The 25,047-nt window shown below is 41.4% G+C and overlaps 1 protein-coding gene across 2 annotated transcripts in view; it reads right to left on the minus strand.

Annotated features, from left to right (window-relative positions):
* The window catches only part of GATB (glutamyl-tRNA amidotransferase subunit B), a 66,554-nt gene that overhangs the window by 27,026 nt on the left and 14,481 nt on the right, over window positions 1-25,047 (minus strand). For both annotated transcript variants that reach the window (XR_013545883.1, XM_020781327.3), the window contains exons 3-9: window positions 18,067-18,180; window positions 15,949-16,147; window positions 13,606-13,728; window positions 6,329-6,442; window positions 4,102-4,186; window positions 3,434-3,478; window positions 1,096-1,285 (exon numbers count right to left, since the gene is read on the minus strand). Coding sequence is in view for 1 of the 2 variants with exons in the window: in XM_020781327.3 (XP_020636986.2) it covers window positions 1,096-1,285; window positions 3,434-3,478; window positions 4,102-4,186; window positions 6,329-6,442; window positions 13,606-13,728; window positions 15,949-16,147; window positions 18,067-18,180 (870 nt within the window). In the remaining variant the exon portion in view is untranslated. The remainder of the gene's footprint in view (window positions 1-1,095; window positions 1,286-3,433; window positions 3,479-4,101; window positions 4,187-6,328; window positions 6,443-13,605; window positions 13,729-15,948; window positions 16,148-18,066; window positions 18,181-25,047) is intronic.

Consider the following 25,047-nt stretch of genomic DNA (forward strand, 5'->3'; position numbering starts at 1 on the left):
TCTTGAGGCACCTCCATGCCTGGGATTCCCCCTTCCACCGCCACTTCTGGTTCCACCACCACCGCGGCAAACCGCCTGCTGGGTTTTTTTCTTTGGCCACGTGAGCCCAAAAAGGTTCGCCACCATTGTTCTAGAGGCAGAGCCAATTTTCGTTTTGAAAGCTTATGTCAAGAGACTGTTTTGTCTCAGAAATACAGAATGTTTACTGAAAGCACCTTGGGCTAGGAAGATACAAAGCAAAATGTCCACCATTCACACTTGCTGAAAAACAGCCCTGACAATTGCTCCGTGTTTGGGTAAGAAGGTGTTAACTGACAAAAAAAGAGAGCTAGATTCTTGGATTTTCCCTGGTTTAGTGTCACTTTGTGAACAACAGTGAGCAGAAGAGGGTGTCCTGCAGACCATATTGACTACTGCCATTGGTGTTGTCAACATTCAGGTTGCCCTTTGCTATGTAAAGCTTGGAATCCTCTTTCCTGCTGTCAACAGGGACATGATACTATCAAACAATATCAGGCCATGTCCTGGCATTTTAAATTATAGATACAGAAGTGCAATATCCCACATTCATATGTTTATGCAAGCCTACAAAGATTTGGCATAATGGACAATCAATGGTGGAAGGTTGAGCTCTGCCATGAATCTGGCAAAAAAGAACAGGGAAGGAGGGAGGGAGTAAAGAGAGTACAAAAGTAGCTGGTAACAGTTGTTAATTTGCAAAGACTAAGAAAGCTCAAAGGAAATCTTTATTCAGTCACCCAATTGAGGGACTTACTTGGTGATTTCCATGGAGAAGGACTTGAAAGGGACCTCCTGGAATGTCATAATTTGTTTTATAATCAAAGGCTATGAGACTATAACTTTATTTACCACTTGGCTATAATAGAGGTTTTAGGGACACAGATTCAAAAGACCAGGTGAAGTTTGGCTCCCATCTAAGCAGAAATAGCAAAAAATGTTTGACATATTTCCCAGATTAAAAATAAATCTATGAGAGCTGACAACAGGCTAATATGGCATTTTAAAGAGTGTTTTCTGAAGCACCGACTCTTTGAAGTTTCTCGGTTTACTTGAACGTTCAATCAATAGACCTACCGATAAGGTGAAACTGTGCTGAGTCTGGATCCCATATTGTTTAACAAGCTTTGCTCTCTTTGCACTGGGGAGGTCTGGAAGCCTCTCCCGAACCCAATCAATATTCACCACTTGGTGACTGTTGGTGTGAGCAGGCAAAGATTTAGCATCATGGAGAATCAATGGCGGAAGGTTGGGCTCCGGCATGAACCTGGCGGGGAAAACAAAAAGATGTTTGCTGCATCCCAACAACATGTATTGGAGAAGCCAGACCTCTTGATAATGAAGCGACTTGCTATAACTGGACCAAATACTGAGAGCACACACAGAGTGGTTTTCCCCTTGCGCCAAAGTGTAGACTCAAGCTTCTTCTTGATGATCCAACTGCTAGCTGTCAAACCAGACAGCAGTGTAAAGAGGGAATACATTTGAACCATTTTAGAACACTCCTCCCAAAACAAACAAAATGCAGATGCCACTCATCCTTCTCGGTGCCAAACAGGACCTGTAATTTAGACCAACTGGGACTATAAACTGGCAAAGAGAAAAAAGAAATACTGACAGCCAGCTGCTAAGAGTGTTTCATGCAGGCTGCAACCTCCCTCATATTAATCTGAAGAGATTCATTGAAAAAAAAAGCACGCTGCGTTAAAAGCCAAGTTGCCATCTTCAGCAGGGTGCCATAATAAATAAAGCTGAGTGACAACAGCAAAGGATGAGGGTTCGGCTGAAGAGGGGGGCTTATTCAAGCCATCACAAAAACAGGGTGATTCAAGAGCCAATTCCTACCTTACATGAACAAATGGAGGATTTGCAGACTTTAAATAATTAGAGCACTACCCATTTTCATTTGCAAGTAGCTGGGATGCACACTTTTGAAGAAACTACATTGATGTGACACCAACTGGTTTCAAATTCATCTTAAAATAAACAAAAGCAAATGTAAAGAGCAAGTGTCACCCTAAGTTCTGCTCTGATTTATTCCTGCTCCCTTTCTTCGTTGTTTCCCTCTGCTGCTTTTCCATACAATTCAAATTAACCAGTATGAGCAGCCATAGAGGCCGATGCAAGTAGAAACATAAAGAAAGAATGAAATTGCCACAATGCTTTCTTCACACAATGTCCTGTGATTCAGAAAGATGAAGGCAAATAAAGGTTATTACTGCATTAGCTACTGAGTATGGCTGCATTAGCTGTGAAAAAATTGTAAAAGCTATTGTGAATCTTCAAAAGGCTTAATAAGAAGGCACAGGTCCTTTTATCCACACAGCAAGAAAACAGTCTGCGTGTTCAAACCATCTGAATGATGGTAACTGGGAGTGCTACTTATGTAGTTTTAAATATACCTGGAAGTTATATGGTGGTTTGATTTTTGTTTTCAAGATGCTAGTTAAAATGGAATTGTTTAAATACGCCTTTTATTTTATGTCATTTGCTATCCAACGATGGTGTAAATTTGTTTACGTATGACAGAATCAGGAGTCACATGGATTTATTTTCATCATTTGTTCATGTTTATTATAGTTATTGTATTATTTGTAGTTTATATGTATTAACCACCAAGGGAATGTGTATCATGCTGTTGGGTGGTACAGAAGTTAAACAAAAAAACAAACAAAGTTGTAACCTTCTCTTCCCTACTGTTCAATTATTGTGAGGTTTCTTCAAATGAATGCAAAATAACAATATGATGATGGCTTTATTCCATTATAAGTAGCATTGAACATTCTTCTCTGTCCCAGTAGCTAGAAATAGATTGGGCAGAGTCCTGGCCACTGAGCAGAATCAAGGAAGAATGAATTGGACATCACAGAGACAGTGAAGGGAAAGTGTAAAGTGAAGTATGGTGCCACATCACCCTAGCGATCTCAGTGCCACAGTCAAGTCTGTGGAGACTGAAGGAAGAGCATGACCTTCAGATGCTCAATTAAATCCCCCCCCCTGAAAATACGAGGCCATATCCTGAGAAATAAATATAGAAAGATGACAAAATATAATTCTACCTACCTCCTCCTCAGCAATCCTGCCAAAGGCATCTTCTGATAACTAGAAGACCCTCCTGAACAGAAAAGCTAAATGGGGCTGTAGGCTGCATGTGGGCCCCCAGGGCCCCCACCACATCCCCCTCAGCTCCCTCCCCATGTTTTGAATCTGCAAAATGCCATTATACCCCTGTAAGTCTCTGGGGAGGCATGATTTGTACTCTACATGCATCTCCCTTCCCAGCCTCTTTTGAACCAAAAAAGTCCTGCAGAGCATTTCCCAAGAGCCCAGCTTACCATTCTGATTTAAAATGGGCTACCTGCCAAATATTTCCATGCACATTCCTCCTGATCCAACCAAAAATAAATACAATTACCGATAGTCCTGTTTTCCTTCTTTGTCCCTCATTGTTATGGTGCATCTAATAGACAAAAAGAAAAAGAAGGTATGAGACACAAGAAATTTCAATATTATGGGCGCATTTTGAATCCATAATGTCTTTGTTAAGTCATTTGAACAGAAAAAGTTATTAATAATACAGTCAAATTCATCCTCACTAAAATTCAGTCCATATTAGAAATTTATCATTTTGCCTCAGTTCAAAAAATGTAAGGAGATAGTTTTCACAGTACTGAGAAAAGACTCTTGAAAGTAGCAGCTAGATAAAAACCAAACCAAAAAACCAAACAAACAAAAAACACAGTAGGGCAGAGAGAGTCCCAGCAGTTGTTTGGAAACTTTCAATCACTCTGAGCCTCAATTTTTGAGAGGCAAATATGCCTTCATATTTGGCAAATAAGACCTTCAGTAAACAAGATATGTTAACTAGAATTAATCCAATGCTCAGGAAAGTATTTGGGGGCATAAACTCCCTGTATCACCCAGTCAGCATGACTTGGAAGCTGTAGATTTTTCAAAGCTTCTACTATCTTTCACACATGCAGTCTTTGCTTCCTCACTAATGAACCTCTCTGAATTCAAAAAGTAAACCGTCTTATTCATATCTTATGGGAAATGGTGAGCATGACAAAGGGTAAAACTTACCCAAGCTTATCATCAAAGACTCTAGTTTCATTCACAATAGTTCCTCCATTCTCCAGCACTTCGGTTTGCCTTTGTATTTCATAGTCTTAAAGAAACAAGCAGACCTAGTTCAGTTATATTGCACCCTTACCTGTTTTATTTTGTCAGACTAGGCGAAAAAACCCAGTTTTAAGCTTTACAAAAAACTGTAGACCTGTTAGTGACAAGACTTATGAAGACACTGAACTGCTTTCTGATGGCTAAGAGATGTGGCATATACAGTATATACCATTTTCAAAGGATTTAATTGCAATTCAAGCTCATCCAAAACATCCTGAAATACTACAACTGAAATAGTTATTCCGTCATCATATTGACTAGAATTGATTGCACACTCTTTTACATCACTGACCCTTTGTCAGTCTAGTTTCTGTTAGGGATCATATGCAAAGCTGGTGCCTCTCCAGAATGTTTATTCAGATTGCAACCAAAACACAAAACAACCTGCATGCTTAGACACCCCTTTTCATTTTAAACACAAAACACCACTTGTTTGTGTATACAGTATACAGTACCATGTCTCTCATGTAGCACCTGTACCCAGATCCATATTCTTTGTTGCTCACACGTCCTGTCTCACAGTATATCTTCCACTGCCTTCCTCTAAGGAAATATTACCATGCCAGCATGAAACTAAACTGACAGCTACTAAAAACAAATCACAAAATATTACTCTCCTTTACACAGGAAACCCTACTAGTACTAAACAAACAAAACGCTCAAACTACCAGCTGTCAGCCAAGATGTTACACTCTGTTTTTAACAGCATACCGTATGCATGTGCATACGTATGCATGTGTATTCATACACAGGGCTAAGATGTATAAGGTGGTAATGTATTATAATTGTGTAAGAGAAGGAAAAACATAATTAAAGAAATTAAACCAGCATGCTTGCCTATTCATTTCATTATATCCTACCTTTCTTGCACTGCAGGCCAATGAGGCCTTCCAGATGTTTTTGTTCCAGTGCAACTCTTTTGATTATGCACTGCTAGTCATATTAGCTAGAGCTGACATCCATAAGTACCCTGTAGACACTGGAGCTGTTTTGTGCTGTAGACCCTATAGGCAGTTTTAAAACACAGGTGCCTTGACCCTGTTGATTGCACCTACTACTAGTGGCACAATCAGTCACACCCAATAAGGAAAGTAGTAAGCCAGTTAGACTCGCTGCTAAGATCACCTCCTTCCAAAGGCACATACCAGTCTCTGTTGCCCCAGTTTGGTCCTTTAAGGCTGAATGAACAGGCTGCTGGCCACAGAGACAGTAGTATGTATTTCATCCTGATTCTGTGCCATGCTTAGTATTGCGTCCAAACCACAATCAAGAATCAAACAATATATTCTCTATCAATAGGAAGTTGAACAAGATTTGACCATTCATATTTGTTGATGGGTGTAGAAAACCTTATAATCAACTTGAGCTCCAAATGGGCTATGAAAAATCTAATTTCTATGTAGTTTTAAATAGACATTCCGATATCTAAAGAGCATTTGAGCTTTAACTTTTTAAAAACAGGGTTGTTGTTGCAGATTAAAAACTTCCAAAGTATAAAATATTCCTGCCAAAATATCGATAAGGTTTTGGATTCCTGGAGTTACATGCTCATCTGCTCAGCACACAGACAGCTTACAGATGGAAACATATGACCTATGGAGAAGCGTTCCACAACCTGGTGCCTTCAAATGTATAGAAATAAATCGATAATCATCAGCACCAAACATGCTGGTTGGGAGTGTTGAAAACTGTAGTCCTGGAGGGTGCCAGTCTGGAGACGAGGTCTCTAGAGATTTCTGCAAACTGCTCTCCTTGGGTGGAAACACCAGGATATTTTCTGAGGGAATATGTAGAACTCATGTTTAGACTGCTTTTATGGTACACGTCTTGATAGCTACATTACAGGAAACCTTCATGTAATTCACATGAAGGTTTTAGGGAACATTTGTAATAGTATTTATAAGCCACCTCAAAGTCAATTTGATGTGGTACAAAGTAATGGTAAAATGGAAGTTCCCAATTTCTGTCAGTGATTCACACATGAGGAAGCAATATAACACATGCAGCCTAGGGAGTAGGCAGATTTCTATGGGTATATCCTGTTTATCACAAAAAACTAAGCTTTTTGATTGTGGAGTTCCAACTTCTTTGTATAACTGTTCAGCTGGGAAGCAGTGCTTCATTTTACCTATTGCCTTTGCAAGAAATCGGGCACTGTTGATATTCTTCACTTCTGTCCTCACTCCATACTGCTCTCCAGGGTGATGCACAGAGACATTGGCATCTACCCTCAGCTGGCCCGCTGAAAAGACAACAGCACATGGATTGATTTCACCATATACATGTTAAACACATATTATCCAGACATTCTGGACATGTACAAGGATGAATATACCAGGAGAGGATAACAGCCCTTCAAATGCTGCTGAAATTCAGCTCTCATCACCCCTGACCACGGTCTTCCAAGCATAAGGCAGGTTGCTCAACACCAGTTACCTTGGGCCCCTCTGTGGCACGGAACCAGCCAACTGCAATGGTGCTGCAAGACACTTTGCATCAGTGTGAACCCCTTGTTGCCTCACTGAGTAGCTCTTCACTACCTGGTATGGCATATATCCGTATGGACAGGCAGCACAGAAATTTTACAGTTTAGCCTCTATCGTAGAAAGCATCTGGCCATCCAGATATATAAGTCTACAGTTCTGGTCAACCCCACTAAGTTTGGCCAATGGTAAAGGATTTTTAGGGGCTGTCATCCAAAACAATGGCCAATAAAACTCCTGTGCTATTAATCAACCATTAACCTACACCTTATTGTGTCATAGGCTAGATACTGTTTGGACATGAAGAAAGAACTCTGAGCAAACATCTTAGCAGCAGGAAGGAATTCAGGGAGTTTCAAGTCAGAAGATAGGTTTCAACTGGTATGGAATGACCATCTGCAGATTTCATATAGCTCTGTCACAAAGCCAATAACAGTTAGGACAGATTTATTCAGGTGTCCTTGAAAAGGTACAGCTCAAGGACAGGTGTCAGAAACCTGTATTTCTTTTTCTTCTCAAGGAATTGTAATCTTTGCCACAAATACAATTTTGAATCTTTCTCAGCTGCCAAAAGCATCATATGTACAGCCTTGTATGAAATGATGCAGAGTCAGGATGGCACTGAAGCAAGAGGTGGGACGGAAATTCTTCCTTTCTCAGTGACATTTCTTGGCTTCTCCACATTCTGTTTAAACAAGCATTTAAGAAACTGGCAGTCAAACTGGGGAAGCAATATAAAATCCCACCAATAAGTGATTGAACAGATTGTTAGATTGCAGTGGAGAAAAAACAATTATACTACTTCCTTATATTTTCCTTCTTATCTACATGTATGTGAATGCCCTTCAAAGTGAAGCAAATACTGGATGTTTACACAACATGGTAAACAACAAGGATATTAAACTTGCAAGCAATAAAACTGTGCAAAAATTGTTGCTTCTTCAATGGCACTTTCCAAATATATGGGTGCTGCCTTTCCATGCTTGTTTGTAGTTATCACTGGATAGCTGTGAGCAAGGAAATTGTATGCCAAATGGAGCCTTAATTTTAAGGCATTCTGCCCAAAGCACAGACAGACAGACAGACAGACAGACAGACAAACAAACAAACAAACAAACAGGCAGGCAGGATGACTGTGTGCTTTTAATTTCATTCCCAACTGGGCTACAATTCCCATAACCTGAAACAGCATGGATATGGATGCTACCCACAGGTAGGATCTTTTGTTCCTCTAACCAACAGCTTCCAAAGTTTGGGCCTTAATGTGCCTTCTCACCTATGATGATCTTTTAAAATGTACACCTAAGTACATGCAACCAGTGTTTGTAAATCTGCCTATAAAATTACAGTCAACCCTCAACTTACAAAGGGCCCTAGTTACAAACATTTCGACTTACAAACCGCTCTGATAGAAAAATATTGATTCGACTTGCAAACTTAGATTCGAGTTATGAACCAAAAAAAATTAGTGGGAAGTGGGGAAAGCGGGAAATTTGAACCTTCAGTTAACCGTTGGCCAGTGAAGAGGGTGCCTGTCCGTTCCTCGCTCTTCCCAGTGTTTTGAGAGTGGATTTGGAGACAGATTGGTATTGCCTGGTACAGCGCTGGACAGACTGTATTTTTATTTTTTGGCTTTTTTAAAATTTTGGATTTTTGGATTTTTAAATGGTGTTCCCTCCCTCATTTGCTACCCCCTTTCCCCCCAAAAGGTACTTGTATTGGCTTGTCTTGATTGAAAAGGTGGTTTTAAAGGTGATCTGTTGTCTGAAAGGCGCTTGGTTTTTCCCAGAAGATGCTTGTCTTGGCTGAAAAGGTGCTTTTCAAGGTGTTCTGTTGAAAAGGTGTCTCTTCCCTCCTTCCCTCCCTCTTTTCTTTCCTTTTTTTAACCTAAGTCATCTTAGGTTAAAAAAGGGAAAAAAGAAAAAAAATCTGCCCCTAGTGGTAGGAACGGATTAACCGGCTTTGCATTAGTTCCTATGGGAACTAATGATTCGAGTTACAAACCACCCCTTGACCTAAGAACCAAAAACAGCCAGAACGGATTAATTGGTTTTCAATGCATTCCTATGGGAAATGCCGATTTGGCTTACAAACTTTTCGACTTACAAACTTCCTTCCGGAACAGATTAAGTTTGAAAGTCGAGGGTTGACTGTAGTAAATTTGACAGAAAGCTAGGACTGGCTAAAATGATTAAATCAGTTACATGCATAAAGGACTAATGATTAGAAAACATAAGGAGTTAGTAGTGTAAGTCAAGAACATAGCATATTGTTTTACAGTTCTCTGGCAGTAGCTATTTGGAGTTTCAAACAAGGGTTTTCCCTAGGTTTAGCTGGAAACGCCAGGAACATACTGCATACAAGCCATGTGTTCTGTCCCTAAACTACAATTTCTCTGGTCACACAGAGAGCTGGGTTACTTAGAAATCACTTAACAGGCCGCGGACAGGAGATGGTAGAATCATAACCACAGTCCTTTGCAAGTGGGGAGAAGAACAGGCAACTTTACACCTATGTCAGTATACTCTATGGCCTTCATCATGTATAGTATTGTGGAAGACTTAATGTTAGCTGCCCCAAATGCTCTTCATGTTGCCTGTTATTGGGCAAACTTATTTGATACTTTTTCTAATTGTACTGTTGTGCTTCTGCCATGAACAAGAAAGAAATTCCCCCCCCCATGATTCTAGGAAAAACAAAATCAGAATCAAAGTTTCTCTTTAGCTACCAAAATGTTTCTCTCCCTTAAAATGCTCCCAGGTACTAGCTGTGCCACAAGGATATTTTAAAAGGTGAAGCAGTTCTGTTAAATGTCCACAGGGTCTACAATAATCATAGATATTTCTTTATTAAATTATGTAAGGCAGTGCAGCTATCAATGAACAAATGGGAAAGAAAGAGAACACATGTATATGTTCAAAAGAAAGAGCAGCTGGCAAGATGCCACATAATGCTGAAAAGACAATTTTAACTTAATTTAATTTTCACTTAAACTGCTGCTGGTGGCTGGACCACAATTATCCAGAAAACCAGGAAGGAAGCAGCACCAAAGTCATCCATTTCATGCTGAGTTCCCAAGTGTATTAAACACATTTTGGAACAAGTCAGCAAAACAAATTCATTTAGCTCATACCACAAAATGCAGACCTTATCATGTGCCACAAAAACTTCATCTATTGTGGCTAGTTTTTCAAACTGGGATCAAAGAAACCTAAGATTCTTTAGAAACTTATCATACATTCTATAATCAGAGGATCACTGATAGATTACAAATATCTCTGAAAACGCTAGCCATGCCATATCTTAGTGGCAGAGTAATGTCTTACAAGCACAGAGTCTCAGCATCTCCATCAAAGCTGGAAAGGAGTACTGTCTAAAATCTTGAAAACCCACCGCTGCTCAGCATAGTCCAATAAAGGTCCATCGACCTCAGCCACAAAGCTTCCTTGTTATTCATCTTCTCCTGCAAAGTATAACTGCACACAAGCATTGCGACAGGGTAAGGCAACATATATAGTCCACTTCTGCACGCCAAAGTTTTAAATTTTTTATTTTCTTTTTAAAAAACATGCTTTGCTCAAAATGTTTGATGTGTTTTGAGGGTCCTCCAGCACCCTAGGGTTGCTCACACTGCCTCAAAATATTTAATTCTTCTTTTTTACAAAAATCTGGTCACTCGATGGTGCAATTTTCAGTTAACAAACTATTTCTAGTTATACAGTACTTGTTTTTTTTCCAGCCAAAAATCCACGGCAGCAACTTTTACAGTAAACAACTGCTGTATTGATTTTTTAAAATATATATATACAAATTAGTCTCTTTGGCCACATCATCTCCTTTGTACCTGGGCCCTCATAAGTATAGCCCTTGAGCTGCCCACAAATCTGAAAATGTCCCATGAGGCTGCCCAGCATTCGATGTTTGGCAGGGTTCCTTCTCCAATCCTGCAATGTGTTAGTGGCACTTAACAGAACAAGGCTTTGGCTCAGGAGAAGAGAATACACAAACTATTATATGCCAACATACAGAAGTTCCTTGGCTTACATTTTAATATGGAAAAGATTCTCAGAAGGTAGAATACTTGAAGACCACTGGCTGAACCCACTGTCCTACCTATCTGTGGTGAAAGCTGTGTATATCTGGACTACGTGTTGCTAAACCAGAGGATCCCTAATTCAGAACTACAGAAAATCCAAACCTCACAAGCTTTCCTCAAGACTTATTTCACAGCTTACGTCTACTTGCATTAGTCATGCCTTTAAACCTGAAACCAAGGTCAGGTTCCTGTGATTTTCACCAGGCAATAACCACACATTTGTAAGTCCTAGGCACTTAGGACCAGGCATATCTAAAACAAAAATAAGCACTGCAATTATTAGTGGCATGTGATATTATATGCATATATGATATTATATTGATATTATATGTACAAGAAAACCACAGAATAACAGAGATCCATAAACTACAGAATGCTGCCTGCACCCCTTAGACTTGAGCTTGCTGTTTCTTCTGCTCTGATTGTTAAATGTGAGGTCAAGTCTCTGCTACCCAAATTCTTAGGCCCCGGCTCATCTATTTCAGTCTTTCTAAACTGCTTTTCTGCCTATTAGGGCTCTCAAACTTATGTACCATAAAATCAGAATGTAAAAAAACAAGCAGAAAAGTCTAAAAACAGTTCTAAAAGTCAAAGGCACAACAAAACAACACAGAGACACAGACAGCATGGCTTTCCTTGGGTGGAATTTCTACACTGGAGGTGCTGTTCCAGAGAAAGCCCTGTGTCATGTACTCACCAATCTAATTGCTCAAGATGGTGAGGCATGCAACGCAGTCTACACCAAAAATATTACACTGGAATATCTCAACTGACTCTGACTTGTCTTCTATCACCATGTTATTTTTGATTCAGACAGGCACTGGAAAACCACAGGCTTTTGTATTTCCCATCGTGAGATGAATTCCTATCTCTGCTTCGGTCTTCACTTTCCTTCTGAGTTGACTTTTGATCTCTGTAACAGGCAGCAACCATGTGCTGACTCTCCTACTAGTTCCAGGTCCTCTGATTATGTTACAATGGCATCACATGTCTGACCTTGGCATGCTATAGGTGGATGCTACTGAAAGGGATGCATGTCAGATTCAGTCTTTTGTCTCCAGACTCAAATGAATGACAGGAACGGGACAAGCACATCTTCAGTAGGAAATTGCTCAGGTTACAGAAAAACTAGACATAAAATAGGTCTAGTAGAACCACCTGAAAAGCACATATAACTGAATTTAATACCTTACAGGAAAAATACTTGAATGGCATGATAATTTCATAGCCAAAACACAGCTACTGTATGAGGGACAGTATACAAGCAATAGATTCCTGCCAAGATTGTATGTGTGCTTGTAATTCAGAGTGCAAGATAAGAAGTAGTCATCACCAAGAATGTCCCAAACAATCTTCTTCAGGTTAGCCCACTATCCCCTGAATTTTCAAAGGCAGCTGCAAGAGCACGAAAACTCTGCAACTTAAGCACAGTGGTTTTAATTGGGAAAGACAGGGAACAGCAAATGAAACCACCACACAAGAAGTGGATCAGGTTACCAGTGCGCCACCATGTTCCATTCAAGGTTCAGGGCTATTTCGGTCCTACTTAGAATAGACTTGCTAAAATGTCACTACAACTAACATCTATCCCATTGTTAGTCCCAATTATAACAAACCCAGTGAATCACTGAGACACAAAAGTATTGACTGGACTAGTTCCATTCATAGAACCATTAACTATTGTAACTGGGACTAAAAAAAAATGACAGTAACCTAATGGATATAATTCTAGGTAGCACTACAATAAGATTTAGCCCTAAGAATTGGAAGGCTAATGTCCTATGCAAGGCAGAATTTTTTTCACCAATGATCATTAATAATGGGGAAGATGGGGGAGGACGGTAGATGATATCATTCACTGCTCAAAGGCAGAGGGCCCTGCTAGAGAATTCTTACTTCTGGCCAAGATCCTGTAGAGCTGCTCTGCTAACAGAACTACTCTGTCAACAGAATCTGGGAGGCAGCGATTCTCTCCCCTCCACACCCTATATGGATTCCCAAAAACTGTTCCAGAAGGCTGGCGTATTTTCAGATTGACCACAGGATTTTGCAAGCAGCACAGGTGGAAAAATCCCATTTAACTAGTATTCAGGATCTAAAACAAGCTAGATTTATACTCGCTGCTGCTCGTTTTCCAAAATGGGCAGCTGTACACCAAAACAAGAATATGAAAGAATCAAAGGGAAGCTCAATATATACAGATGGGAAATTAATGAAAAACTGAATGCAAAAGAGAAATCATACTTATTACTATATATTAGAGAAGTTTGAGGGGACCTGAGCACTAAATTGCTCCGAGATACAATTATAGACAGATCAATATGCAATTAATCTGGACACAAATGCATATGTGCTTCTAGAGTGAATGACTGTAAACTCAAGTTCCAATTATTCAACCTTTTACCATTCCCAGGATCACCTGCGGTTAGTCAAGGTGTTACCATTATTGTTGTTCTGGATAACCTGCATCACAGCAGCATGGAAGGAAGGTAAGAAAGAAAATAATGGAAGCAAACAGCACCTGAGCTTTTAGTCACTTCCTCCCTGCTAAAATTTATCACATAAAATTTAAAAAGCACTTGTGGAACAAAAGAATCTGAGCTGAAGACAAGGCAGCTGGGCCCCTCTACAACACCTGAGGTAAAAGTGACCTTACTGAGACTCCAAGAAGGTTTTACAACAAATAAAAAGAAACCCATAACAGTAACACAACAATGCTGACTGATAAGCAGCTGCAAGGCAAAATACATAAGATGCTGTAAGAGTGCCTTTGTGAGGAGAAAATTACAGCTGAGAAAGGATAAACATGCCCTCCCAGACCTCTACCTGCCATGTTTGCTTGGCTGCTCCCAAGAGTCTGGAGGATAAGCTGAAGTTCTTTCACTGCTGCAGCAGCTTCTTCTCCACAGCACATATCAGGCTCCATGACAACCTCCATCAAACCAACTCCTATCAGAAACAACAAAAGATTTGTAACAGCAGCTTTTGAACTCAACATAAAAATTCAGACACAAGAATTGAGCTTTGTGTTAGGAAACTGGAATCATTGTCAAACTGGCTACACCTACAAAACTGTCATGCAAAACCTCATTTCTCTCCATCGCCAAGAAAATAAGACAGCACCCAATGATGTTCTTCCAAGCATAAGGCAGACTGCTCAAAGACAGTTACCCTGGGCCTCTCAAGTGGCACAGAAACGACCATTCAGTAGTGGAAAGGAGATACAAACCTTTGGCCATTCAAGAGCAATGGTGTCAGTGAGACCCAGATGCAGAAGGAGTAAACTTTCTGTCAGGGAAGCCCCTGCTCCTTAACGAGCAGCTCTTCACCAACTGACATGACATCCAAAATACCTGTATGAAGAGGCAGCCCAGACATTTTACCGTTCAGCCTCCAGAGTAAAAAAAACATTTGCCCCCCCAGATGTACTGCCTACTAATTTGACCAATTCTACTTAGCAGGAATTGTGAAGATTGAAGTCCAGAATATTTGGAGGGCCAAAAGTCGCCTGTTGTTGGTCTACTCTTTATTGTGATATAAGCTAGACACTGCCTGCAAGTTTCTACTAAGCTCACACCTAAAGCTTTCTTCTAATACTGATTAGATTCCCTTTGTCTCGGAATCTGATCTAGAAGCAGAGCATGTTTGGGAAGAATGAAGAGCCAACCAGCCACTTTTCTCTGTAAATGGAAAACAGAACTGCTAGCCAAGGTTCTCAACCTTGCTCTTCCTATTATACATGTAGATCAGCTATGACACAGGAATCTCTCATGCTTGAACCTAACCCCTCAATGAACGTAATAAAAACCGTAGGCCAACAACTTGCATCTGGAGGTAGTACTAACTGCTCCAGCCATGTGAACAAGCAAACACATCACCTGTAATTTATTCATTTAATCCTTACACAGTTACTGTACATGGACAAGGCAAGAGGAAAAATGGATTTCTACAGCACTTTAAATTCTTTACTGTTTTTATTTGGCATATATTTTCATGGGCTACTGCCCATTTTTCTCAAAGGCATGAAATACTAGCTCAGTGGTTTAGGCAATCTGGGTATGAAGTCAGAGGTTGTAATTCAATTCTACCATGCCTCCTTGAGGAGCTGGACTCGGTGGGTCCCTTCCAACTCCATAGTTCTAAGACAGGAAGATTATAAGACTGTCTTTTAGGAAAAGACCGAGCTAAAATAGAATTGAGCACCTCTGCCTTTTCTTTGCCATTTGTTATCATTTTCTAATACCCATTGAGTAGCTGAGTTACTATATATTTTCTCTGTCTTTTGTTACAAATGTACCTGAAGAATGCTTTTTGTTGCTTTTAGCATCTCTTGCTAACCTCAGCTCATTTTCAGCTTTTGTCTTCCTAGCACCATCACTGCAATTCTTTGCTACTGTCAGCAACTAGAAGACCTAAAGGATTGGCACCAAGTGACTCCCTCCTCCTTGGCTCCTACAAGTCCATCCTCTCAGTTGGACTTGTAGGAGCCAAAGGCAGGGACGGCCTGTGTGGCACAGCCTTCTTCCCTACCCCTACCCAGATATTGGCACTGAAGAGAATAAAGAGGAACTGGAACCAATGAAGTTCCTGAAGCTGCAACAGCCATCCCAGTTTACTGGCACCATGTTCCTCCATCTTCAATCCCGAACACTTCCAAATCCACGTGGTCCTTCACTTTCTGTAGCTCCTTCAAAACCCCCATCAGGACCCTCTAAGCCAGTGGTTTCCAAGCAAGGTGATCAAGGCGTTCTTGGATTGCAACTCCCAGAAACCCATGTCCCATGGCATTAATCAAACCTCCCTCTCACCTATCAAACAGCAGTCAATTGATGAAGAAAATAAAGTCAAGAGGAGATGGAATGGACCCACCCATTGAAGGTTGTGGAGGGTTGTGGATGCTTGTCAGGAAGCTCTCACAGATGTTTTGTCTGACACCAATCCATATTGTATACCTCCGTCCCACCTCTCTCCATTTCTCTAGGCCTTTTCCCACCATTATACAATTTGTTTTTGCATAACCCCAAATATCCTGATTTGGACCCCTGGGGGTATACGTACCCCAGGTTGGGAACCACTGCTAAATAGTCATCTTTAAGGCTTGTTTTTGTTGTGAGAGACTAGCATTGCTAACCCCCTGGAAATGAAATCAGAAAAGTATCCTAAACCTACCTGCCCTGTTCAAGTCAATGAGAGTCTGATTCCTTAAATCATCATGTAGGCTCTTTCCACTATCTTGCTCCAACTGTATCTGCTTGATCCTCACAGTCTTGGTTATCATTTCATTCTGGTTCTTCCCTATACACAGGTTGTATGGCAGTATTCCATTCACAGCAATGGGAAGCCTTTGCTGAGTGATCTGATAGCCAGCCTGCATTTAGAGGTTGAACAGTCAGCTGCAATCAACTACTTTAAAACAAACATTTATTATCTCTTCATTTCAACAGGTGGCCTTTTTCTTTTATTATTATTAAACTAGATTCATACAATCCACACTATAAGCTCAGCCACAGATTTCCCTTTCTCTGCCACTGCACATTAAAATGATGATCATTATTTTTAAACACAGAGATGATGAGCAATGATACACAACAGGGATCCCATTTTGTTCTTGAAGCTCTATTTTCCATATTAAACCATTCAAAAACCCCTAAAGTGGTATTTATCTTATCAAGATGCATGTCTGAGGCAGGCATTTTGTTAAAGGCTTTTGCGATGGTGCAATGTAGGGCAGCTCTGAGGTTAAAAGAAAAACTACACAGAAAAAATGAATCAAGTTTGCAGATGAAAACTGGCTGGTAGGACAGGTAAGCACCTCTTTTTATCTACTGACTCTCATCTTCAAACAGGCTCCAACTAAGGGCATGGCATTCTTTTTTATTTTGTGGATTCCAACTATCTGGAATTCTCCAAGAATTCCCCAGGCAGAATCCTAGCTGCAGACACCTACAGTTCTTTCATCTAGGACAAGGCCTATCTTGAAGGTTTTTGAGGGCTGTACTAAAAAGGGAAGCTGCTTCCTGGGAGGCCTAGGTCTTCATGAGAGATGTAGTTCTTTGGGACTACACCCCCATAAAGCCCAAGGGCAGTGAGACGACAACTCCTATAAATTCTGGAAGCTGGAGTTCCAAAACAAAACAAAATATCCAGAAATAGCACACCAGTAACCCCAACCTCCATTCGTGTTAGAAGGTGTTGAGAACACTGCATTTCTCTCATTAACAGATGTATTTTGTCCTCAGTATACTGCATATTGGGGAAAGGGGTGCAGTTTACATATGCTCAGAATCTTAGAGCTAGAAGGATGCTGAAAGGTACTCTAACCCAGCCTCCTGCTGGTGGATGAAACTCTGGTGGATGATCATCCAGCTAAAGGCTAAAACTGGATGTGGCTCTAAACCACCCTCAATCCCAGCAATTCCTAGATTTAACAACACCATCATTGTCATCAAAGCACCCTTCCACCCTCCAAGGAAAACACAGAAAATACAGATTTCAACGTGTAGAAAACAGCAATTTTAGGAGTGTTTGTATCAGAGGGTGTTGAAGACATTTAATTTCATCTCGAGCATATAGAAATTCTGTGAGGTTTTTTTTAAAAAAGAACCCCAAGCATATTCATTATCATAATGTTGGCTTCAAGCAGAAATTCAGGCCCCCTATTTACATTTTAAAACAATGAAACCTGACTTTTTGATGGATTTGAGCAGGCCTGCTTCATTATGTCAGATGTAATGAAGCAAAGCTTCCACAGCAAGCCTCTTCCTCATGGAACTGTAATTTGCAACATCTACAGATATTACTACCTGATATATTAAGCCTCCTTTATTCCTTTTAGAGAACAGTGGGCTTTAAAAACAGAACACTGTATTTTCGCTCCACAGAAAGCAAATGGCCGTGATCGTCTATAGGGCCCTATGTGTTTGTGATACATTCATCTTGAAAAATCAATAGCAGACTGTTTGTCTTAACCCTAACAGACAATTAGTGGGAACAGAGGAAGCCTGGCCCAAGCAGCGCCTTCTCCCAATTCAATTACCCAAGCCAGTGGAAACATGAGGCACAGCACTGGAGTCAGCAATCAGGGCTATCACCTTCAATCAGCGAGAGTCTGGCTGCAGCTGTCTGCTCATCGGGGCACAGTGCCACATCCAGCTTAGATGGGCAAAACAATGGCAGAGAACATAAAAGCATCTTGTCTCCCAGCCTGTTCCCCCATCCGTTCTTCAGACTCACCCCCTCCCTTCCAACTGGCCGGGGGGGGGGGGACAAAGCTCAATACATACTCACAGGCAAATCTGCATAGAAATAGTGCTTCCTGTCAAACAAGGACTTCTTGTTTATGGTACAGTTGAGCGCAATGCTCGTTGCTACTGCTGCTTCCACGCATCTTCCGTTGAGAACCTAAGGAAATATGACACATGACTTTGCTTGGAAACCCAGTATGAAACAAATGCCTCTCCCACGCACTGCCTTTTAAACAGTGCAGACTCTCTCTTTCACTTGTCTTCAATAATCACTATCTCCTTCCTCGTTCGTGGGGAGCATCGAAAATCTGAATGCTTTTATGCCAAAGAATATCTTCCTGTACCATATGTGGGGGAGGAGAGAATGTCTGTTAAAAGAATTGTATGGACAAGCTCAATAGAGAAAAAAGCACTTTTCAAAAATATATTTTGAGTCTGGAACTCCCAGTCTGGAAATCTTTAGCCCTGTTAAGAATAATTTTCACCTACTGAGCGCAGGAGCACAAACTGACCACCGGCCCACTTCAAAACAAACACTTCTGAACCTGTTAATGAATAAAGATTTCAGTGTGTCACATCCCAATTAGCTAAAAAGGTCAGCAGATGAGAACTGTAAGTACTAACAGTAGCTATTAATTTGCAGCCTATTATATAAGTATGAAGACTGAGTTTAAAAAAGAAAGAGGAGATACTTTCACTATATCTTCTCAAGCCATTCATTACAGATTATGACCTTCATAATGTTTATATGACTTTTAGAGAGCATTCCAAGTATTTCACCTACGATATATCAATTATTCTAGCAATCATGTTGTAAGGGAGGTGGTCAGAAGGGTAGTAGAGGAGGTCAATAGTATTATCTTTGTACTACATGTTATAGCCGGTTGGATAAGTCAGTGAAATGGACCACCTGACTGTGTAATCAATGGTCATGAGTTCCTCGTGGCGCAGTGGTTAAACCGCTGTACTGCAGCCAAAACTGTGCTCACGACCTGGGGTTCAAATCCCAGGTAGCCGGCTCAAGGTTGACTCAGCCTTCTATCCTTCCGAGGTCGGTAAAATGAATACCCAGTTAGCTGGGGGGGGGCAATGTGTAGCCTGCATAATCAACTTGTAAACCACCCAGAGAGTGCTTGAAGCACTATGGGGCGGGCGGTATATAAGCAGCACGCTTTGCTTATTGTGTCTTATAGAAGAACAGCTAGCCTGCATAGCCTTAGGCAAGCTGCACAATTCCAGAGCGCCTCCAGAAGCAGTAAACTTTATACGTGGGAAACCCTGGAAAGAACCACCGTAAGTTGGAATTGACTTGATGGAATGTAATTATTATTAATTATTGCATGCTGTAGTTCTTATATTGTTTCATTGCAACTCCCACCATTCCTTGCTATTACCTATACTGGCTTGGGTTGAAGTAACATACAGTCTAATAACTTGTGGAGGGTATTAGGTGCTAACTCCTGCTATACATACAGCCTTTGGCCACAACTAGAGGCCTTCATTCAACAAGAATGTTCCAAGTTTGCCCAAGTGCATATAGAAATCTTTAATTTCCTTCTTAACATTTATTTATTTATTTACTTACTTATTTATTTATTTACACCCTGCCCATCTAGACCGAAGTCTACTCTGGGCGACTAACAATAACAGATAAAATAAAAACAATATAATAAAATAAAAAACAACAGTAGTAATATAGTTCAAGATGGGGAAAATAATCAAGTGATGACAGGAGAGAAAGCCTCCCTAAAGAGCCAGGTCTTAAGTTTGCTCTTAAAAACACCCAGCGAGGGAGCCAGACAGATCTCTGTGGGCAGACTATTCCAAAGGCAAGGGGTCACTCACTGCCGGTTTTTTGTTCCTTCTCTCCGGGCTTTCCTTGGTGTTAGGCCCTCAGCCACCCTTCCTGGCTAGAATGAGTGATTCGAGTACTGTAGATCTAGGTGGGAGGAGGCGTTCTGCTAGATATCAAGGTCCTAAACTGTTTAGGGCTTTATATGTCATCATTAACACTTTGAAATCAATGCGGAAACGAACAGGCAGCCAATGCAAGGCAGCCAGAGTGGGGGAAATATGTTGATATTTTCTCACCCCAGCGAGATTCTGCACCATTTGAAGCTTCCGCATCAATCTCAAAGGTAGCCCCACATAGAGTGTGTTACAGTAGTTTAATCTTGAGATTACAAGCTCATGGACCAGAGTGGTGAGCACCCCAACATCAAGATAGGGATGCAACTGGGCAATCCGCCACAGATGGAAATAGGCGGAGCGGACCACTGACACTACCTGGGTTTTTATGCTGCGCGTCGGATCCAGATGGACCCCCAAGCTGCAAACCTCACTCTTCGTGGTGAGAGTCACTCTGCCAAAAGAGAGGGAGTTTCCCAAACCACTGATGGAGGGGCCACCCACCCTCAGGACCTCCGTCTTGTCCAAGTTCAGCCTCAGTCCATTCTCCTGCATACATTGCAGTACAGCCTCCAGGCAGCACTGAAGGGAGAGAATGGCATCCACTGTGGTTGGAGTAAAGGAGATGTAGAGCTGGGTGTCATCAGTGTACTGATGGCACAAAGCCCCACACCCCCTGATGGCCCCACCCAGTGGCTTCATATAGTTATTAAACAGCATTGGGGAGATAATCGAGCCCTGTGGAACCCCACAATTGAGATTCTACGGAGCTGATACACTGGCCCCAACCTGTACTCTCTGAGGACGGTCCTCCAAGAAGGATTGGAGAGACCCGTTAACTATTGCCGTGGCCCATTCGGTTGTTATAGGCCTAGCTGCTTTGATTAGCCAGGTCAGGCAAGGGTCAAAGGAGGAGGTGGTGGCATGACAGCAATCACAGGCTGAAAGCAATCGAGAGCTTTATCCACGATATCTGGCATCACAGGCTAAAAGAGATTGAGTCTCATCGGGCAAGGCGGAGCACTGGACATCTCTGCTCGATCTACTATATTCAAAAAAGGAGAGCACTCCCGGCAGATGTCCTCCAATTTGCACTTTTGCAAAATGTTGCAAATTGGACAGGTGAAATATTAGTAGGAGGCCCATCACTTAGACCAATTCTAGGCCTATCACTTAGATCACGGACTATACTGAAAATTTCCACCCACTGATTTGAAGCTGCTCTTATCCCAACAGCAAACTGAGCTCAACTGGCAGCCCTCACCTTAGTAAGGTAATGGTTAGTAGCAATCTTGACAGCTTTCTGATTATATTCCGTCGGGTTCCATTTCCAATTGCACTCTAGCCTTGTCCTGTTCTGCTTCATAGCTCGCAGCTCCTGGTTAAACCAGGGTGCTGGACGAGCTCTTCAACAGAGAGGGCGTTTAGGAGTGATCGTGTCAAGCCAGCCATCGACCAGTGCCTCGACATGAGCGCCAGTCAGATCAGCAGGAATCCCCGTCATGGAGTCCTGGAATCCTACAGGATCCAGTAGCCTTCGAGGGCAGACCCTTACTATAGGTCCTTGCTCTCTGCAGGAAGGGAGAGCCACTGAGAGGTTACATTTAATTAGGTGGTGATCCAACTATGACAAGGGAACTGACACAAGGTCAGTCACCATTAGACCACACTCACTTCGCCCGTTAAAAAACCCCAGGTCTTGACTGTGGTAAGAACATTATTAAATTGAGTAATACAGTACTTAGAGCCGCCATTTCCAGAGAACAAAACAAACAACCTGACTGGCATTGTTCATACAACAACACATTAGAAGGAAGTAGATACTAAACCTCAACCCCTATGGTCTCTGCTTCTATGGGAGCCTTTAAGAACAGTCCTGGAATGAGATGAGAGATTATATGGTAGACGATTGTAAGGAATCTAATGACTGCTCCTGCACTTTGCAGTATAGGCGAACTTCTTTGTTTGTGTAGAAGCAATCCAACGGTGATTCTAGAGTCTGATGTGCATTATTTAAAATGTTATGCAACACTGTGTTATAGTATCCATTCTACCAAAATGGGTTGTTTATTTGGATTGTTCTACTAGCCAGAATCCAACAGTGCCCTTTGCCAAACCCTCTGGAGTCAGATGTTCGATGGCACAAAGGGATGCAGAGGAGATTAGGGGTGAAGAAACTCCGATTGTGCTTTGATTTGGGTGCTAGAGCAATATGTACATTTTAAACAGAAACTGGAAGAGTTATTTTTTGGGATGATGACTTCCCCCAGATCCTCATGCTGGCTTCTATGAGTCACAGTCAAGAAGAGTATTTCCCACCCCACATCTTTTTCTAACCCATTACAGTATATTTGGTAATGGGTTGGTATCAAATTATGTACTGTAATTAGGTGGTATGCAAATAATGTAATCACTACCAATTTCCATAGCACATAATATGTGAACAACAATGAGCAGTTTAATTTAAAAATAGTTGTTCTTTGACTCTGAAATTCTGGTTTTACTGTTGCCTTTTGTATGTGACGCCTCCACTCTAATAGCCCAAGAACACAATGATAGCAGAGTATATAAACCAATGACAGCTACAGTTGCCATTGCACTATTACAGTCATTAGCTATTAGACAAGATTTACAAGCCCCGACCAAGAGGTAAGGCACCTGTGGTCCTCCAGATATCACTGGACTCAACTTCCATCTACCCTAACAAGAATATCCAGTGGTGAGATATAATGGGAAGCATAGTCCAACAGCAACTAAAGGGCCATGTTTGCCCTATGTACTCTAAGCTGTGAACATTTCATTCATTTGCATAAGAATTGCTGCTATACGTTCCTGCTTTTATTAGGAACTTGACATAACTTGCTAAGAAACACCTGTTTCTCCGTGACAATATTCAATCCTGGGGAAAAGACATACTCTCCCAACTTGCCATAAATAAGTGAAATCCAGTGTCAAAACACAGCCTCTGTTCTCACACTCTTATCCTAGCACATGTCAATTTATGGATGCAATAGTCTAACTTGCAGTACTCTCAGGATTTGGAGTAGAGAAAACCTTGGGCTGAATACTGGAAAACGCTAGAAACGAAGAGTTCCAAAACTGTTCTGAAAATGTGCAAGTCTTTCTTTTGTTCTTTCTCTCTTTTTTAAGCACAACTTGACAATTTAGGATTTAAATTAACAAAATAGAAAGGAATCTACGTATGAACCTTGTAACATATCTTCAAAGTGGTTTGATTCTCAGTGACAGCAAATGGATAAGGGTCACAATGCTTAATCCAGGCTGGGGAAAACCAACTGTTCTGTAGGGCAACCTGCCCTCCTCCTGAAGGACATGACATAGTCTGGGAGTTCGTAGGGTTACCTGGGAAGCTTGTGCAGCAATGGTGGTCAGAAGTGCTTTTTACTAATTTAAGGAAGGTAAAATTAGGATTATCTAGAGAGGACAGATTTTGTTTCAGCCACCTATAATCTAAAGACAGTGAAGCTGCAGCACAATTTAAAGCATTTAATGCCTGTAATGTCCTACATTTTTTGGGTCCAGTTTACCTGAAAGCGTGTACTTGAGTGTACATTGAAATCAACAATGGAGACTATATCTGTGTGTCTATTAGTAACAACAGTTAAGCTGATAAATGTGAGAAGTAGGGTTTTCTTAGCAGTGATATGCCATTTCTGGAACTCTTAGTAAACTGATGTTTACCAGGTCCTCAAGCAAACCTTAAAAAATTGTCCCTTTGTCGAGGATGAGCTGGAAGATTACTGGGTTTTAGTGTTTCTGGGATGGTAGTGCCTGGTTTTAGTTGTAAGAATTGCTGGATAGCTCACTGGTTCAGGTATTAAGAGGCAGAGGTTGGCAGTTTGATTCCCCACTGTGCCACCTTGACAAGGGCTAGACTTGATGATCCATAGGGTCCCTTCTAGCTCTGCAGTTCAATTTTAAATTTTGCTTCATGCTACCTTGGATTACCCTAAAACACGTCCAAGTCTTCTCGTCGTTGTCGTTTAGTCGTTCAGTCGTGTCCGACTCTTCGTGACCCCATGGACCAGAACACGACAGGCCCTCCTATCTTCCACTGCCTCCCAGAGTTGTGTCAAATTCATGTTGGTTGCTTCAATGACACTGTCCAACCATCTCATCCTCTGTCGTCCCCTTCTCCTCTTGCCGTCACACTTTCCTAACATCAACGTCTTTTCCAAGGAGTCTTCTCTTCTCATGAGATGGCCAAAGTATTGGAGCCTCAGCTTCAGGATTTGTCCTTCCAGTGAGCACTCAGGGTTGATTTCCTTTAGAATTGATAGGTTTGTTCTCCTTGCAGTCCAGGGGACTCTCAAGAGCCTCCACCAGCACTACAGTTCAAAAGCATCAATTCTTCGGCAGTCAGCTTTCCTTATGGTCCAGCTCTCACTTCCATACGTCATTACAGGAAAAACCATAGCTTTGACTATGCAGACTTGTGTTGGCAAGGTGATGTCCCTGCTTTTTAAGATGCTGTCAAGGTTTGTCATCACTTTCCTCCCAAGAAGCAGGCGTCTTTTAATTTTGGGGCTGCTGTCTCCATCTGCAGTGATCATGGAGCCCAAGAAAATAAAATCTGTCACTGCCTCCATATCTTCCCCTTCTATTTGACAGGAGGTGATGGGACCAGTGGCCATGATCTTAGTGCACTCTCCTCTTTCACCCTCATTACAAGGTTCCTTAATTCCGCTTCACTTTCTGCCATCAGAGTGGTATCATCTGCATATCGGAGGTTGTTGATATTTCTTCCAGCAATCTTAATTCCGGCTTGGGATTCCTCCAGTCCAGCCTTTCACATGTATTCTGCATATAAGTTAAATAAGCAGGGAGACAATATACAGCCTTGCCGTACTCCTTTCCCAATTTTGAACCAATCAGTTGTTCCATATCCAGTTCTAACTGTTGCTTCCTGTCCCACGTATAGGTTTCTCAGGAGATAGATAAGGTGGTCAGGCACTCCCATTTCTATAAGGGCTTGCCATAGTTTGCTGTGGTCCACACGGTCAAAGGCTTTTGCATAGTCAATGAAGCAGAAGTAGATGTTTTTCTGGAACTCTCTGGCTTTCTCTATAATCCAGCGCATGTTAGCAATTTGATC

Source organism: Pogona vitticeps, chromosome 5 (assembly GCF_051106095.1).
Source record: "Pogona vitticeps strain Pit_001003342236 chromosome 5, PviZW2.1, whole genome shotgun sequence".
Taxonomy (NCBI): domain Eukaryota; kingdom Metazoa; phylum Chordata; class Lepidosauria; order Squamata; family Agamidae; genus Pogona; species Pogona vitticeps.